Below are 16212 nucleotides of genomic sequence, written 5' to 3' on the forward strand. Positions count from 1 at the left end.
TTATTATAATGTAAATATCTGAAGCACCAATTTACAATATACTTCCCAAATCAACTTCACATCTATTATTAAATCAGATAAAATGCAATATAAAAAACAAATTCAAAAGTAAACCTTTTCTATCAGCTGTAAAAGTACAGCTCACAGGCAAGTCAGTTATTTCTAGTCTATTAACTGTCACCTGCCACCATGGCCATTTCTCAGCAAAGTGCTAAAAGGGACGTATTCAGTTGCAGTTCTGGAACTTTAATATTTGGGGGGGGGGGGTTGCTTACAAAGGACCATATGGAGCCCTTTGCAGCTCAACAGAGATGATATATGTGCATTTCAAGTTGCATAGTCCCCTACAGCATCTCCATAGAATGGCCACCGCATGCATTCTCCTTCTGCTGTCATGAGAAACTGCCACCTTTGACTTGGAATATTTTGAGGATTTTTTTTAGAGGGAACAAAGGCTTTATTAAAAACTTTTATAATGACCTAAAATTTTGTCAAATGCCCCTAAGTCAAAATGTCACTACATTTGATTGAGAGATATAGTAACTCAGTAGCCCCCTGTCTAATCAAAAGCCTTACAACCATTCCATCAGACTAGACCATACAACCTCAGTGCTAACAACTTTACAGATAGATAATCAACGTCTCTTATCTCCTCTACTGGGATTACCTTCTTGAGGATCATGCAGGACTTGTATCTCATGACACAAACTAATACTTCTGGTTTGCATACAACACCTTTATCAATAAGGCACAGCCTCAAAGTTCCTTTATATTAGAGTTATTGTGTTTATGGAGACAGCTATGTAGACACTGTCATCCTTTTCACGAGAGTACCTTACAAGATAATTGTATCTTTCACTGGGCCCATAATGGCAAAGGTCTATAGAACGCCTATACACATTTATTATTACCACAACACATGCTTGTTTTAGGTTTTGGTACAACCAGACTCAATTAACAGCTGGCCTCAGCCTTCAGCATCAAAACTTGGGGCAAGTTTCTCAGGATGGTATCTTTCCACAATGTTCTCTATTTGTATGACATAGGGGTTCTTGGAAAGGTCTTTGAGCTGCTAAAACTTTAACATTGCCTTAAATCTTCCATGTTTTTTGAATATTAGTCAGCTGGGAAGGATCTACATTTTCCTAGTACTGGACATTCTACTAAATTAGTTGCAACATGTGGCTAACTTGTCATGTGGTGTAACTTAAGCTGTTGATAATGAAGCCTTCTTGGTCCTCTTTAAATAGATTTGCAACATGTTATTTCAACGTTTTTGCCTCTGCTGGGCAGTACTGGAAGAAGAGATTTAGCACCAGCTGTTTATCAGTAAGACTATTTGATATCCTGTTTATTGGGGTGATTATTGTCCGGTTTAACCCCTTAATGACCACAATGTACCCTGTATGTCACTGGTCGTTAAGGGTTTTTTCAGGACATAATAGCACAAGTCTAGCAAGAACACGCTATTAATGCCCTCCCTCCAGCAGGCTTTGTGGAATAGAGCAGTCTCAACGCTGGTGGCAAGACCGCGCTATAAAACAATTAAGTCCCAAAAAAAGGCCAGTGACATACAGGGTACGTCGCTGGTCCTTAAGGGGTTAAATCAACATACCAAGGTGTCCTCCCATATGGTTATTACTTTGATAATGACCCAATTGTCCAGAATAAAAGCCTGATACACTTGCTGTCACTCAAAATGTAAAAGTAAAAACTGTTTGTTTTTTTTAAATACTACTTCAAATTAAATTCTGAGGTCCTGCACAGTAGGACATGATAGACCATCATTCATGAATTGCTGCTCTTGACTTTCTAATCTTAAACCCGCCTTTTCCACTTCTCTTGCACCACTTGCACATTGCTTGAACATTTTCTTAGGCAGAAACTTCTCTCTCTACATGGATGGCTTAATTGTTTTAAACCATCTCCTGCTTCAAATATTGTCACTCAGGATGTGAGGAAAGAAATTTAATTGTAAACACAAAAATCCATTTTTTTCAAAGTAAATGTGAATGTTAATACAGCATTCCTACGTATTAATGGTGTATGAAACTTCTTTTCATACATCAGCTCAGTTAACAACTACATTGCTAGTTAGTATTTGTATAACATTTTTGTTATTGCTAATGTAACATACCCTCAACCCCACTTCAAAATGTTAATGCAAATATAAAAAGCAAGCGTTGTTAGGCTGATGTTAAATAAACCGATAGTCCAAACATCCTTTTTTCCAATAAACAGAAAAAAAGATATACGTTCACAAAAGAAGAGTTTTAGAGCTTTAAGCTGAAATGTATCTTACCTGCTGAATCACTGAACATCAATTGTAGTTTTTATTCAATAGGCTACAAGTTATGTGCATTGCATGGAAGCTTTGCGCTCATGAGCGCACGTTTCCGCAGGCTCCAATGGGAGCCTGGTTCTTAAGCCGTGAGACATGGCATGAGAACCTATCGTAGTGAATAGGGTAAGTAGCGCAGCGATGGGCAGATTTAAATATATATGCTTATATACATATATATTTATGTGTTTATATGTGTATATACACATATTAACACAAATCTATATGTATATAAGCATACACATATATATATTTAAAGGGAACACACAGTTCCCCATAGACTGCAATGTAAAGACAATTGCAGTTTATACAAATTATTAATTGAATGAGTAAGTACCTTAGAACTCCTAAAATCTGAGGGTCAAAGCATATTTTGCGTTAAACTTCCCCTAAGTAATGAAGAAAATGTAGAAAAGATAAGAGCTATTAAGGCAGCCTTCTCCAATAAGAAACATCAAAACACTGGAGGGCAAAGGAAGTGAGCAAAGTGTGGAGGACTTTTCAGTTGAGTAGTTTGAGGTTTCTTCATTTTTCAAAGTTGTGACTTGAGATTTACCCAATTATAATGAATCACCTCAGTCATGTAAATCATATGAAACTCCAGTTTAAAAAAACATTCTTATTAAACATTTCAGTTTTGCTATGAGTTTAAGAAAAAAAAAAATACATTTTAGAGTCTCCTATTTTGTAAACAATGTAAGAGTTGTTTATAATTTAAATATTATTATTATTAATAAAATCAGAAATTCCTATGAAATCGATATTTACTTGTCAAGTGTGGTTGAAATAATTTTAACATAAATACAGAGCAAAGCATTAAAAGTGTGCAGAAAAGAAAGCTGATAGCGTGCAGGGTCCAGTGCCAAAACTGTTTTTTTGTTATTTTAAAATAAATAAAACATAATTTGACTATATTACAAAAAAAAAACTAAATTTATGCTTACCTGATAAATTACTTTCTTTTACGATATGACGAGTCAACGGATTGCATCCTTACTTGTGGGATATTAACCTCCTGCTAACAGGAAGTGGCAAAGAGCACCACAGCAGAGCTGTATATATAGCCCCTCCCCTTCCCCTCCACCCTCAGTCATTCGGCCGAAAGTATAGGAAGAGAAAAAGGAAAGGCTTAAAGGTGCAGAGGTGACTGAAGTTTCCAAAAAATATAAAGAAAAACGGTCTTAAAAAGAACAGGGTGGGCCGTGGATTCGTCATATTGTAAAAGAAAGTAATTTATCAGGAAAGCATAAATTTAGTTTTCTTTTACAAAGATATGACGAGTCCACGGATTTCATCCTTGTGGGAAACCAATACCAAAGCAATAGGACACGGATGAAAGGGAGGGACAAGACAGGAACCTAAACGGAAGGCACCACTGCTTGAAGAACCTTTCTCCCAAAAATAGCCTCAGAAGAAGCAAAAGTATCAAATTTGTAAAATTTGGAAAAAGTGTGAAGGGACGACCAAGTCGCAGCCTTACAAATCTGTTCAACAGATGCATCGTTTTTAAAGGCCCATGTGGAAGCCACAGCCCTAGTAGAATGAGCCGTAATTCTTTCAGGAGGCTGCTGTCCAGCAGTCTCATATGCCAGGCGGATGATACTTCTCAGCCAAAAAGAAAGAGCGGTAGCCGTAGCTTTCTGACCCCTTCGCTTTCCGGAACAAACAATGAATAATGAAGATGATTGACAGAAATCCTTAGTTGCCTGTAAGTAAAACTTTAAGCCACGGACCACGTCCAAGTTATGTAACATACGCTCCTTCTTAGAAGAAGGATTAGGACACAAGGAAGGAACAACAATTTCCTGATTAATATTCTTATTCGAAACAACCTTAGGAAGAAAACCAGGTTTGGTACGTAAAACCACCTTATCAGAATGAAATATGAGATAAGGCGAATCACACTGTAACGCTGAAAGCTCAGAAACTCTTCGAGCAGAAGAAATAGCAACCAAAAACAAAACTTTCCAAGATAACAGTTTAATATCTATGGAATGCATAGGTTCAAACGGAACCCCTTGAAGAACTCGAATAACTAAATTCAAACTCCAGGGAGGAGTAATAGGTCTAAATACAGGCTTAATCCTAGATAGAGCCTGACAAAAAGACTGAACATCTGGTACATTTGCCAAACGTTTGTGAAACAGAATTGACAAAGCTGAAATTTGTCCCTCACTGATAACCCTTTCTCCAATCCTTCTTGGAGAAAAGACAGAATCCTAATTTTACTCCATGAGTAACCCTTGGATTCACACCAATAAAGATATTTACACCATATCTTATGATAGATTTTTCTAGTGACAGGCTTTCTAGCCTGTATCAAAGTATTGATAACTGAATCAGAGAATCCTCGCATAGATAAAATCAAGCGTTCAATCTCCACGCAGTCAGCTGCAGAGAAATTAGATTTGGATGTTGGAAAGGACCTTGAATGAGAAGGTCCTGTCTCAATGGAAGTTTCCACGGTGGCAGAGAGGACATGTCCACTAGATCCGCATACCAAGTCCTGCGTGGCCATGCAGGCGCTATCAGAATCACTGAAGCTCTCTCCTGTTTGATTCGAGCAATCATGCATGGGAGGAGAGGAAACGGCGGAAACACATAAGCTAGGCTGAACAACCAAGGCACTGCCAAGGCATCTATCAGTTCGGCCTGAGGATCCCTTGACCGGGATCCGTATCTTGGAAGCTTGGCATTCTGTCGGGATGCCATCAAATCCAATTCCGGTCTGCCCTATCTGAGAATCAATGAGGCAAATAACTCCGGGTGAAGTTCCCACTCCCCCGGATGAAAAGTCTGTCGACTTAGAAAATCTGCTTCCCAGTTCTCTACTCCTGGGATGTAGATCGCTGACAGATGACAAGAGTGGGCCTCTGCCCAACTGATTATCTTGGATACCTCTATCATCGCTAAGGAACTCCTTGTTCCCCCTTGATGATTGACATATGCCACAGTCGTGATGTTGTCCGACTGGAATCTGATGAATTTGGCCGAAGCCAACTGAGGCCATGCCTGAAACGCATTGAATATTCTTCTCAGTTCCAGAATATTGATTGGAAGAAGAGACTCCACTTTAGTCCAAACACCCTGAGCCTTCAGGGAGTTCCAAACTGCACCCCAGCCCAGAAGGCTGGCATCTGTTGTCACTATTACCCACGAGGGTCTGCGGAAACAAGTCCCTTGGGACAGATGATCCGGCGACAACCACCAAAGAAGAGAGTTTCTGGTCTCTTGATCCAAATTTATCTGAGGAGATAAATCTGCATAATCCCCATTCCACTGTCCAAGCATGCACAGTTGCAGTGGTCTGAGATGAAAGCGAGCAAATGGAACGATGTCCATTGCCGCTACCATTAATCCAATTACTTCCATACACTGAGCCACTGATGGTCGAGGAATGGACTGAAGTGCTCGGCAAGTATTTAGAATCTTTGATTTTCTGACCTCCGTCAGAAATATTTTCATGGCTACCGAGTCTATCAGAGTTCCCAAGAAAGGAACCCTTGTCTGTGGAACAAGTGAACTCTTCTCTATGTTCACCTTCCAGCCATGAGTTCTCAGAAAAGACAACACTGTGTCCGTGTGAGATTTTGTCAGATGATATGTTGACGCCTGAATAAGAATGTCGTCCAGATAAGGCGCCACCGCTATTCCTCGTGGTCTGAGAACCGCCAAAAGAGACCTTTGTGAAGATTCTGGGTGCTGTGGCCAATCCGAAGGGAAGAGCCACGAATTGATAATGTTTGTCCAGAAAGGGAAACCTTAGAAACTGATGAAGATCCTTGTGGATAGGAATATGAAGGTAAGCATCCTTCAAGTCCACGGTAGTCATATATTGACCCTCCTGGATCATTGGTAAAATTGTTCATATTGTCTCCATCTTGAATGATGGAACTCTTAGAAATTTGTTTAGACACTTGAGATCTAAAATGGGTCTGAACGTTCCCTCCTTTTTGGGAACCACAAATAGGTTTGAGTAAAACCCCTGTCCCTGTTCCAATTCCTATTTCTAGTGCCCAGGGATCCTGAACATCTCTTGCCCAAGCCTGAGCAAAGAAAGAGTCTGCCCCCTACTAGATCCAGTCCCGGATTGGGGGCCGCCCCTTCATGCTGTCCTAGAAGCAGGCAGGCTTTTTGGATTTTTTACCCTTATTCCAGTTCTGATTAGGTCTCCAGACCGACTTAGATTGGGTAAAATTCCCTTCCTGCTTTGAGGAAGAAGAAGAAGCGGGGGGGTCCTCCTTTAAAGTTCCGAAAGGAATGAAAATTATTCTGTTTACCCCTCATTTTAACCGACTTATCCTGAGGTAGGGTATGGCCTTTACCTCCTGTAATATCAGAAATGATTTCCTTCAATTCTGGCCCGAAAAGGGTCTTACCTTTAAAGGGAATTGCTAAAAGCTTATGTTTTGATGACACATCAGCAGACCAAGATTTGAGCCACAATGCTCTACATGCTAAAATAGCAAATCCTGCATGTTTTGCCGCTAATTTAGCAATTTGAAAAGCGGCATCAGTAATAAGTAGTTACTGGAACAATGTAAGCCGTAGGTTGTAAAAGAAACCCCTGATTAACAAATAATTTCTTTAGTAGACCCTCTAATTTCTTATCCATAGGGTCTTTGAAAGCACAACTATCCTCAATGGGTATAGTAGTATGCTTAGTTAGAGTAGATATAGTTCCCTCTACCTTAGGGACCGTTTGCCATGAGTCCCGAATGATATCTGATATGGGAAACATTTTCTTAAAATTAGGAGGGGGAGAAAACTGTATACCTGGTCTATCCCATTCCTTTCTAATAATTTCCGAAATTCTCTTAGGAACCGGAAAAACATCAGTGTAAGTAGGTACTTCCAAATATTTATCCATTTTACACCATTTCTCTGGAGGAATCACAATAGGGTCACAATCATCCAGAGTCGCTAAAACCTCCCTAAGTAACAGGCGGAGGTGTTCAAGCTTAAATTTAAATGACATAGCATCCAAATCTGTGTGAGGTAAAACATTTCCTGAATCAGAAATTTCACCCTCAGACAGTAATTCCCTGACCCCCAACTCAGAGCACTGAGGGAACATAGGAAATAGCTAATAAAGCATCAGAGGATTCAGTAATTACATTAATACCTGACCTACTGCGTTTACCCTGCAACACTGGTAATTTAGACAATACCTCTGTAAGGGTAGTTGACATAACTGCAGCCATCTCCTGCAGAGTAAAGGAATTAGACACACTAGAAGTACTAGGCGTCGCTTGTGTGGGCGTTAAAGGTTGTGACACTTGGGGAGAATTGGATGGCATATCCTGATTCTCTTCAGACTGAGAATCATCCTTAGGCACACTTTATTTAAAATATGCTTTTTACATTGTAAAGCCCTTTCAGTACAAAAGTTACACAATGTAAGAGGGGGTTGCACAATAGCTTCTAAACACATAGAACAATGAGAAACCTCAATGTCAGACATGTTGAACAGACTAGTAATACCACAAAAGTCGTTTAAACACTTATTTATAGCATAAAATAAACATTAGAAAAAACATGTACTGTGCCTTTAAGAAAAGAAAAAGTGAACAATTTTTCCAAAATGCACAAAAAACGTTAAATTATTCCCAAATTTAACTTAAATATCGTTGGTTAATCCAAAAATTACTGCACCCAGAAGCAAAGGCAGAAATAAGGCTTTAGACGTACTTATATCAACATCTAGTCAAAAGATAGATAAAAATACCCTCTACCTGCCCCCAGAGTACTTCAAATCAAGTTTCCAACCCTTCAGACCAGCTACACAGTCCAGGAGCCACCGAGTTACTGTTTGCTGCTGCTAAGCCTGAAGAAAATACGCCAAAATAGGCTCCGCCCCTTAAGGTCAAAAGTTTGGAGTAGGCCCAAACAACACCGCATGGGAATGCAGTTTTGTACTAAAGTAGAAATACACACACAATTACAACCCTCAAGCATAAAAACAATAAGTTTTAAGTGCCAAAAATAAAAAACATAAAACATTGTTTTTAACATTGTCTCCCATGTCACATAATGCCCAAATATCAACTAATGATAAATATAATATAGGGACTCCAGTAACACCCCTCTTATTAAAATAGGTTTTACTGCTTACCCCATCCCCATACAGGGAAATAATGCTAGCCAGTTCTGATACACCAAGTCTCCTCAGAAAAAAAGGCTGCACATACCATAATGCTGCTTGTAGCATGAAACCGGTCTCCACACTGAAGATGTCTCATGGTTACCTTCAGAAGTCTTGGGGGAACCAGCGTGGATCTTAGTTACAAATGCTAAGATCAAACCTCAGGGCAGAAATCTTTTTCCATATCCCCCTGAGGAAAATAGTACGCACCGGTACCATTTAAAATAAAAAAACTAAAATGAAGAAACTAAAACTAACACCTCACTTTACGATGTCTTCCTAGTATAACACAGGCAAAGAGAATGACTAAGGGTGGAGGGGAAGGGGAGGGGCTATATATACAGCTCTGCTGTGGTGCTCTTTGCCACTTCCTGTTAGCAGGAGGTTAATATCCCACAAGTAAGGATGAAATCCGTGGACTCGTCATATCTTTGTAAAAGAAAATATTATATATATTGAATTTTCCAACCAAGTAACAATTAATTAAATACAGTTTGGGCAGTGGATGACAAAATCAAAACACACCAAACTCTAGACCTGCAATTGATGAAGAAGACCCAAATCCCGAAGAGTCATATTCTAGATTATAAAAAGAGAATAGTTAAACATAACATTTGATTGAGCATTGTAACAGATCGTACACAAAGAATATTGAATCAAATATTCATACGTAATACATTTGTGTTTGTTCAATATTTCACCACTAGGACCCTTCCTAGCAACAAGTTGAAGAGTCATGTTCTATAAATGCTAAACCTACAACCAAGGGGTTGAGGGGTCATGTTCTATAAATGCCAAACCTACAACCAATTGTTTTGAAGGGTCATGTTCTATAAATGCTAAACCTACAACCAAGGGCTTGAGGGGTCATGTTCTATAAATGCTAAACCTACAGCCAATGGGTTTGAAGGGTCATTGTCTATAAAATGCTAAACCTACAACCAATGGGTTTGAAGGATCATGTTCTATAAATGCTAAACCTACAACCAAGGGCTTGAGGGGTCATGTTCTATAAATGCTAAACCTACAACAAAGGGGTTGAGGGGTCATGATCTATAAATGCTAAACCTACAACCAATTGGTTTGAAGGGTCATGTTCTATAAATACTAAACCTACAACCAATGGGTTTGAAGGGTCATTTTCTATAAATTCTAAACCTACAACCAAGGGGTTGAGGGGTCATGTTGTATAAATTCTAAACTTACAACCAATTGGTTTGAAAGGTCATGTTCTATAAATGCTAATTTTACAACCAAGGGGTTGAAGGATCATGTTCTATAAATGATAAACCTACAACCATTGGGTTGAAGGGTAATGTTCTGTAAATGCTAAACCTACAACCAAGGGGTTGAAGGGTCATGTTAGATAAATGCTAAACCTACAACCACAGGGTTGAAAGGTCATGTTCGATAAATGCTAAACCTACAACCAATGGGTTGAAGGTTCATGTTCTAAAAATGCTAAACCTACAACCACAGGGTTGAAGGTCAATGTTCTATAAAAGCTAAAACAACAACCAAGGTGTTAAAGGGACATGTTCTAGAAATCCTACACCAAAAACCAACGGGTTAAGTGGCCTATTTTCTAAATGATAAACATAAAATAATTGAATAATGCATTAATTATCTAGACTACAAGGTTGCAGGTTATTTTTTTTGACACAACTCCCATTTAAAAAAACGTATTTCAATGCTATCTACCTTTTAAATCAGGGGGCGCTCAACTTTTGTTTTATTTATTTTTTTAAAAGGGACACTGAACCCAATTTTTTTCTTTTGTGATTCAGATAGAGCATGCAATTTTAAGCAACTTTCTAATTTACTCCTATTATAAATTTTTCTTCGTTCTCTTGCTATCTTTATTTGAAATAAAAGCCATCTGAGCTTTTTTGGGTTAAGAACTCTGGACAGCACTTTTTGATTGGTGGATGAATTTTTTCCACCAATCAGCAAGGACAACCCAGGTTGTTCACCAAAAATGGGCCGGCATCTAAACTTAGATTCTTGCATTTCAAATAAAGATACCAAGAGAATAAAGAAAATTTGATAATAGGAGTAAATTAGAAAGTTGCTTAAAATTTCATGCTCTATCTGAATCACAAAAGAAAAAAATTGGGTTCAGTGTCCCTTTAATTGAGAGGCTACACTGTGATTTCTTTACCACTCAGAAGGTTGAAACACATTATAGAGATCGAATTGATTGAAACAAATATATTCAGTATAAACAAACTTGAAATGGACAATATTTTAGTAACATTTATAGTCAAACTTAAAGGGGCATTACATTTAAAAACAAAATTTATGCTTACCTGATAAATTTATTTCTCTTGTGGTGTATCCAGTCCACGGGTTCATGCATTATTTGTGAGATATTCTCCTTCCCAACAGGAAGCTGCAAGAGGACACCCACAGCAGAGCTGTCTATATAGCTCCTCCCCTAACTGCCACCCCCAGTCATTCGACCGAAGACAAGCAAGAAAAAAAGGAGAAACTATAGGGTGCAGTGGTGACTGTAGTTTAAAAATTAAAAAAAACACCTGCCTTAAAATGACAGGGCGGGCCGTGGACTGGATACACCACAAAAGAAATAAATTTATCAGGTAAGCATAAATTTTGTTTTCTCTTGTAAAGGTGTATCCAGTCCACGGGTTCATCCATTACTTGTGGGATACCAATACCAAAGCTTTAGGACACGGATGAAGGGAGGGACAAGGCAGGAACTTAAACGGAAGGCACCACTGCCTGTAAAACCTTTCTCCCAAAAAAAAGCCTCCGAAGAAGCAAAAGTATCAAATTTATAGAATTTAGAAAAGGTATGAAGCGAAGACCAAGTCGCCGCCTTACAAATTTGTTCAACAGAGGCCTCATGTTTAAAAGCCCATGTGGAAGCTACTGCTCTAGTAGAATGAGCTGTAATTCTTTCAGGAGGCTGCTGGCCAGCAGTCTCATAAACTAAGCGTATTATACTTCTTAGCCAAAAAGAAAGAGAAGTTGCCGAAGCCTTTTGGCCTATCCTCTGTCCAGAGTAGACAACAAACAAAGCAGATGTTTGACGAAAATCCTTCGTAGCTTGTACATAAAACTTTAAAGCACGAACCACATCAAGATTGTGTAATAGACGTTCCTTCTTTGAAGAAGGATTAGGACATAGTGAAGGAACAACAATCTCCTGATTGATATTCTTATTAGATACCACCTTAGGAAGAAACCCAGGTTTGGTACGTAACACCACCTTATCTGCATGGAAAATCAGATAAGGGGAATCACATTGTAAAGCAGATAACTCCGAAACTCTTCGAGCCGAGGAGATAGCTACTAAAAACAGAACTTTCCAAGATAAAAGCTTAATATCTATGGAATGCAAAGGTTCAAACGGAACCCCTTGAAGAACTAAATTTAAACTCCATGGCGGAGCAACAGGTTTAAACACAGGCTTGATTCTAACTACAGCCTGACAAAACGCCTGAACGTCTGGAACCTCAGCCAGACGTTTGTGCAAAAGAATAGACAGAGCAGAAATCTGTCCCTTTAAGGAACTAGCCGACAAACCCTTCTCCAATCCTTCTTGGAGAAAAGATAATATCCTAGGAATCCTGACCTTACTCCATGAGTAACCCTTGGATTCACACCAATGAAGATATTTACACCATATCTTATGATAGATTTTCCTGGTGACAGGCTTTCGAGCCTGAATTAAGGTATCAATGACCGATTCGGAAAAACCACGCTTTGATAGAATCAAGCGTTCAATCTCCAAGCAGTCAGACGTAGAGAAATTAGATTTGGATGTTTGAAGGGACCTTGAAGTAGAAGGTCCTGCCTTAGCGGCAGAGTCCATGGTGGAAAGGATGACATGTCCACCAGATCTGCATACCAAGTCCTGCGTGGCCACGCAGGGGCTATCAAGATCACCAAAGCTCACCTGCTTGATCTTGGCAATCAGTCGAGGGAGCAGAGGAAACGGCAGAAACACATAAGCCAGGCTGAAGGACCAGGGCGCTGCTAGAGCATCTATCAGCGCTGCCTTGGGAACCCTGGACCTGGACCCGTAACAAGGAAGCTTGGCGTTCTGACGAGATGCCATGAGATCCAGTTCTGGTTTGCCCCAAAGTTGGATCAACTGGGCAAATACCTCCGGATGGAGCTCCCACTCCCCCGGATGAAAAGTCTGCCGACTTAGAAAATCCGCCTCCCAGTTCTCTACTCCTGGGATATGGATAGCTGAGAGATGGCAAGAGTGAACCTCTGCCCATAGAATTATCTTTGAAACCTCCAACATTGCCAGGGGGCTCCTTGTTCCCCCCTGATGGTTGATATAGGCTACAGTGGTGATGTGGTCCGACTGAAATCTGATGAACCTGACCGCAGCTAGCTGAGGCCAAGCCTGAAGAGCATTGAATATCGCTCTTAGTTCCAGAATATTTATCGGAAGGAGGGCCTCCTCCTGAGTCCACGAACCCTGAGCCTTCAGGGAGTTCCAGAAGGCTGGCATCTGTCGTTACTATAGTCCATTCTGGCCTGCTGAAACTCATTCCCTTGGACAGATGGACCCGAGATAGCCACCAGAGAAGAGAATCCCTGGTCTCTTGATCTAGATTTAGTAGAGGGGACAAATCTGTGTAATCCCCATTCCACTGATTGAGCATGCAAAGTTGCAGTGGTCTGAGATGTAGGCGGGCAAACGGAACAATGTCCATTGCCGCTACCATTAATCCAAATCCAAGATTTTCTTAAGGAAACCCTCTAATTTCTTATCCATAGGATCTAGGAAAGCACAACTGTCCTCGACAGGAATAGTTGTACGCTTAGCTAGGGTAGAGACTGCTCCCTCCACCTTAGGGACCGTCTGCCACAAGTCCTGTGTAGCGGCATCTATAGGAAACATTTTCTTAAAAGCAGGAGGGGGACAGAACGGCACACCTGGTCTATCCCATTCCTTAGTAATAATTTCTGAAAACCTCTTAGGGATTGGAAAAACATCAGTGTAAACAGGCACTGCAAAGTATTTGTCCATTTTACACAATTTCTCTGGGACTACAATGGTGTCACAGTCATCCAGAGTAGCTAAAACCTCCCTGAGCAACACGCAGAGGTGTTCAAGCTTAAATTTAAATGCTGTAATTTCAGAGTCAGACTGAAGTAACGCCTTCCCTGAATCAGAGAAGTCACCCACAGATAGAAGCTCTCCTGCTTCAACTTCTGCACATTGTGAGGGTATATCAGACATAGCTACTAAAGCGTCAGAGAGCTCTGTATTTGTTCTAGCCCCAGAGCTGTCTCTCTTTCCTTGTAACCCTGGCAGTTTGGACAATACCTCAGTGAGGGTATGATTCATAACTGCCGTCATGTCTTGTAAAGTAAACGCATTGGACGCGCTAGATGTACTTGGCGTCCCTTGAGCGGGAGTTATAGGTTCTGACACGTGGGGAGAGCTAGATGGCATAACCTCCCTTTTGTCAGTCTCAGAAACCTCAGGTGATAAATCTTTAAAAGCCGTAATATGGTCTTTACAACTTATAGAAAGGTCAGTGCATTTGGTACACATTCTAAGAGGGGATTCCACAATGGCTTCTAAACATAATGAACAAGGAGTTTCCTCTATGTCAGACATGTTTAACAGACTAGTAATGAGACCAGCAAGCTTGGAAAACACTTTAATAAATGTGAAAAAAGCAATAATAAAAAACGGTACTGTGCCTTTAAGAGAAAAAAACTACCACATAAACTGCAAAACAGTGAAAAAAAAGTAGTAAACTCTACGAAATTTTTACTGTGTGTATAAGGGACTAAAGCAGCATTGCACCCACTTGCAAATGGATGATTAACCCCTCAGGCCCAAAAACGAATTAGAAAAACTTAAAACCTGTTAACAAACAGTCAAACACACTGCCACAGCCCTGTTGTGGCTCCTACCTGCCCTTAAAATGATTTTTGCAGGAACAAAACCCTCTATAGAGGTCCTATAAGCCAGAGGACTCCTTCAGGGAAGCTGGATGTCTCAGACTGAAAACGAAAATAGGCCCCTCCCACCATGCAATCAAAGTCAGAGGGCCTTAAAAAAGTACTCCGAGGAGTAATCTAACAAGCCATGTGGAAATTAGGCCCCAAATAAAGATTTATCACCCTCAGAGAAAAAAATATACTGAACATACCTCAAAGCAGGCAATCTGCAGACCGTCCCCCCAACTGAAGTTTTCTTTCCATACTCTTCAGTTATGTGTGAGAACAGCAATGGACCTTAGTTACAAACCGCTAAGATCATCAAACCTCCAGGCAGAAGTCTTCTTCCAATTTCTGCCTGAGAGTAAAAACAGTACAACGCTGGTACCGTTTAAAAATAATAAACTTTTGATTGAAGGTAAAAACTGCACTAAGTCACCACATCTCTCTTGATACTTCCTTTCTTGTCGAGAGCTGCAAATGAATGACTGGGGGTGGCAGTTAGGGGAGGAGCTATATAGACAGCTCTGCTGTGGGTGTCCTCTTGCAGCTTCCTGTTGGGAAGGAGAATATCCCACAAGTAATGGATGAACCTGTGAACTGGATACACCTTTACAAGAGAAATGAACCCTGCACTTATATGTACTTTTTTACTTTGTTTTTCCCACTGCCCAGAGACGCAGGAATATAACCTGTAGAATCTTAACCCTACACAGTGATTGCTTTTAAATCCATCCGTAATTGGTCACAGCATACTTAAGAGGCTTTTCAAGGGGTGTGCCCTTTGACTGCTCTGAGATAGCCAAACAATAAAAGTTTTGTCAACAAAATTAAACTTTGTTCTTTTAAAAATGTTATTTTGCATGTAGCTCTTTGGACACACAACTGATTTTATAAAATAATATATTAGACATGTCCATTTGAATCCTTCGTTAGGAAGTATGCGCAATTTGTCTCTCCACTCACTAAATGATTCACGTGCATGTTAACATAACCCGCAGACAAACTCGCTGCTACTACCAGCTCCAATCAGAGAAGACATCAGCATCTGCAAACTCCAACCAGAACCTGTATTTACATCCTGCCATCAAATCTCGTCATCTGGACCTACATGCTGCTTAAATTGCTTCTGTTAACACCAGTGCACCTTTAAGCTATCATCACCACTAATTTTTGTAACCTGTTAAAAGGGACATGAAATACATTTTTCTTTCATGCTTTTAGATAGAGCATACAATAATAATAATTAAAAAAAACTTTCCAACTTCCTTTATCAAATTTGCTTTGTTCTTGTGGTATTCTTTGAAGAGCATACATAGGTAGGTAGGTAGTGTGCATGTTTTTAAAGTACTATGTGGCAGCAGTTTTGCAAGAGCATTGGATGGCAGCAGTTTGCTTAAATCTTGCCATACCATATAGTAGTCCATACACATGCACACACCTGAACTCACCTACCTGCTTTTCAACATTTTAACTAAGGGTACCAAAATAATGTAGTACATTTGATAATATAAATAAATCTGAAAGTTTAAAAAATTGTACATGCTATCTGAACCATGAAATAAAACAAACGTTGGGTTTCATCATGTCCCTTTAAATCCCATTCTAACAGCTTACTCTCTTTAAAGTCTCTTCATTCTAACCAAACCCCGTCTTTGAACAAACCCGTTTCCACGACAACAAATTTGTTGAGACATGCCTGTAATATCCTGCCCCATTAATCCGACCTCCGAGCCCAGCCACAGTATGTCCCCAGAACACTTACTAATTCTTCTAAAGCCTATCA

General features: G+C 39.9%; 1 protein-coding gene across 2 annotated transcripts in view; it reads right to left on the minus strand.

The window, feature by feature from the left end:
* Positions 1-16212, minus strand: part of MYOF (myoferlin) — a 313269-nt gene that overhangs the window by 142092 nt on the left and 154965 nt on the right. The window contains exon 17 of one of the 2 annotated variants that reach the window (XM_053692420.1): positions 9024-9065. The exons of the other annotated variant lie outside the window; for it this stretch is intronic. Coding sequence (XP_053548395.1) covers positions 9024-9065 — 42 coding nt within the window. The remainder of the gene's footprint in view (positions 1-9023; positions 9066-16212) is intronic. 2 annotated transcript variants of the gene reach the window in all.

Source organism: Bombina bombina, chromosome 9 (assembly GCF_027579735.1).
Source record: "Bombina bombina isolate aBomBom1 chromosome 9, aBomBom1.pri, whole genome shotgun sequence".
Classification (NCBI taxonomy): domain Eukaryota; kingdom Metazoa; phylum Chordata; class Amphibia; order Anura; family Bombinatoridae; genus Bombina; species Bombina bombina.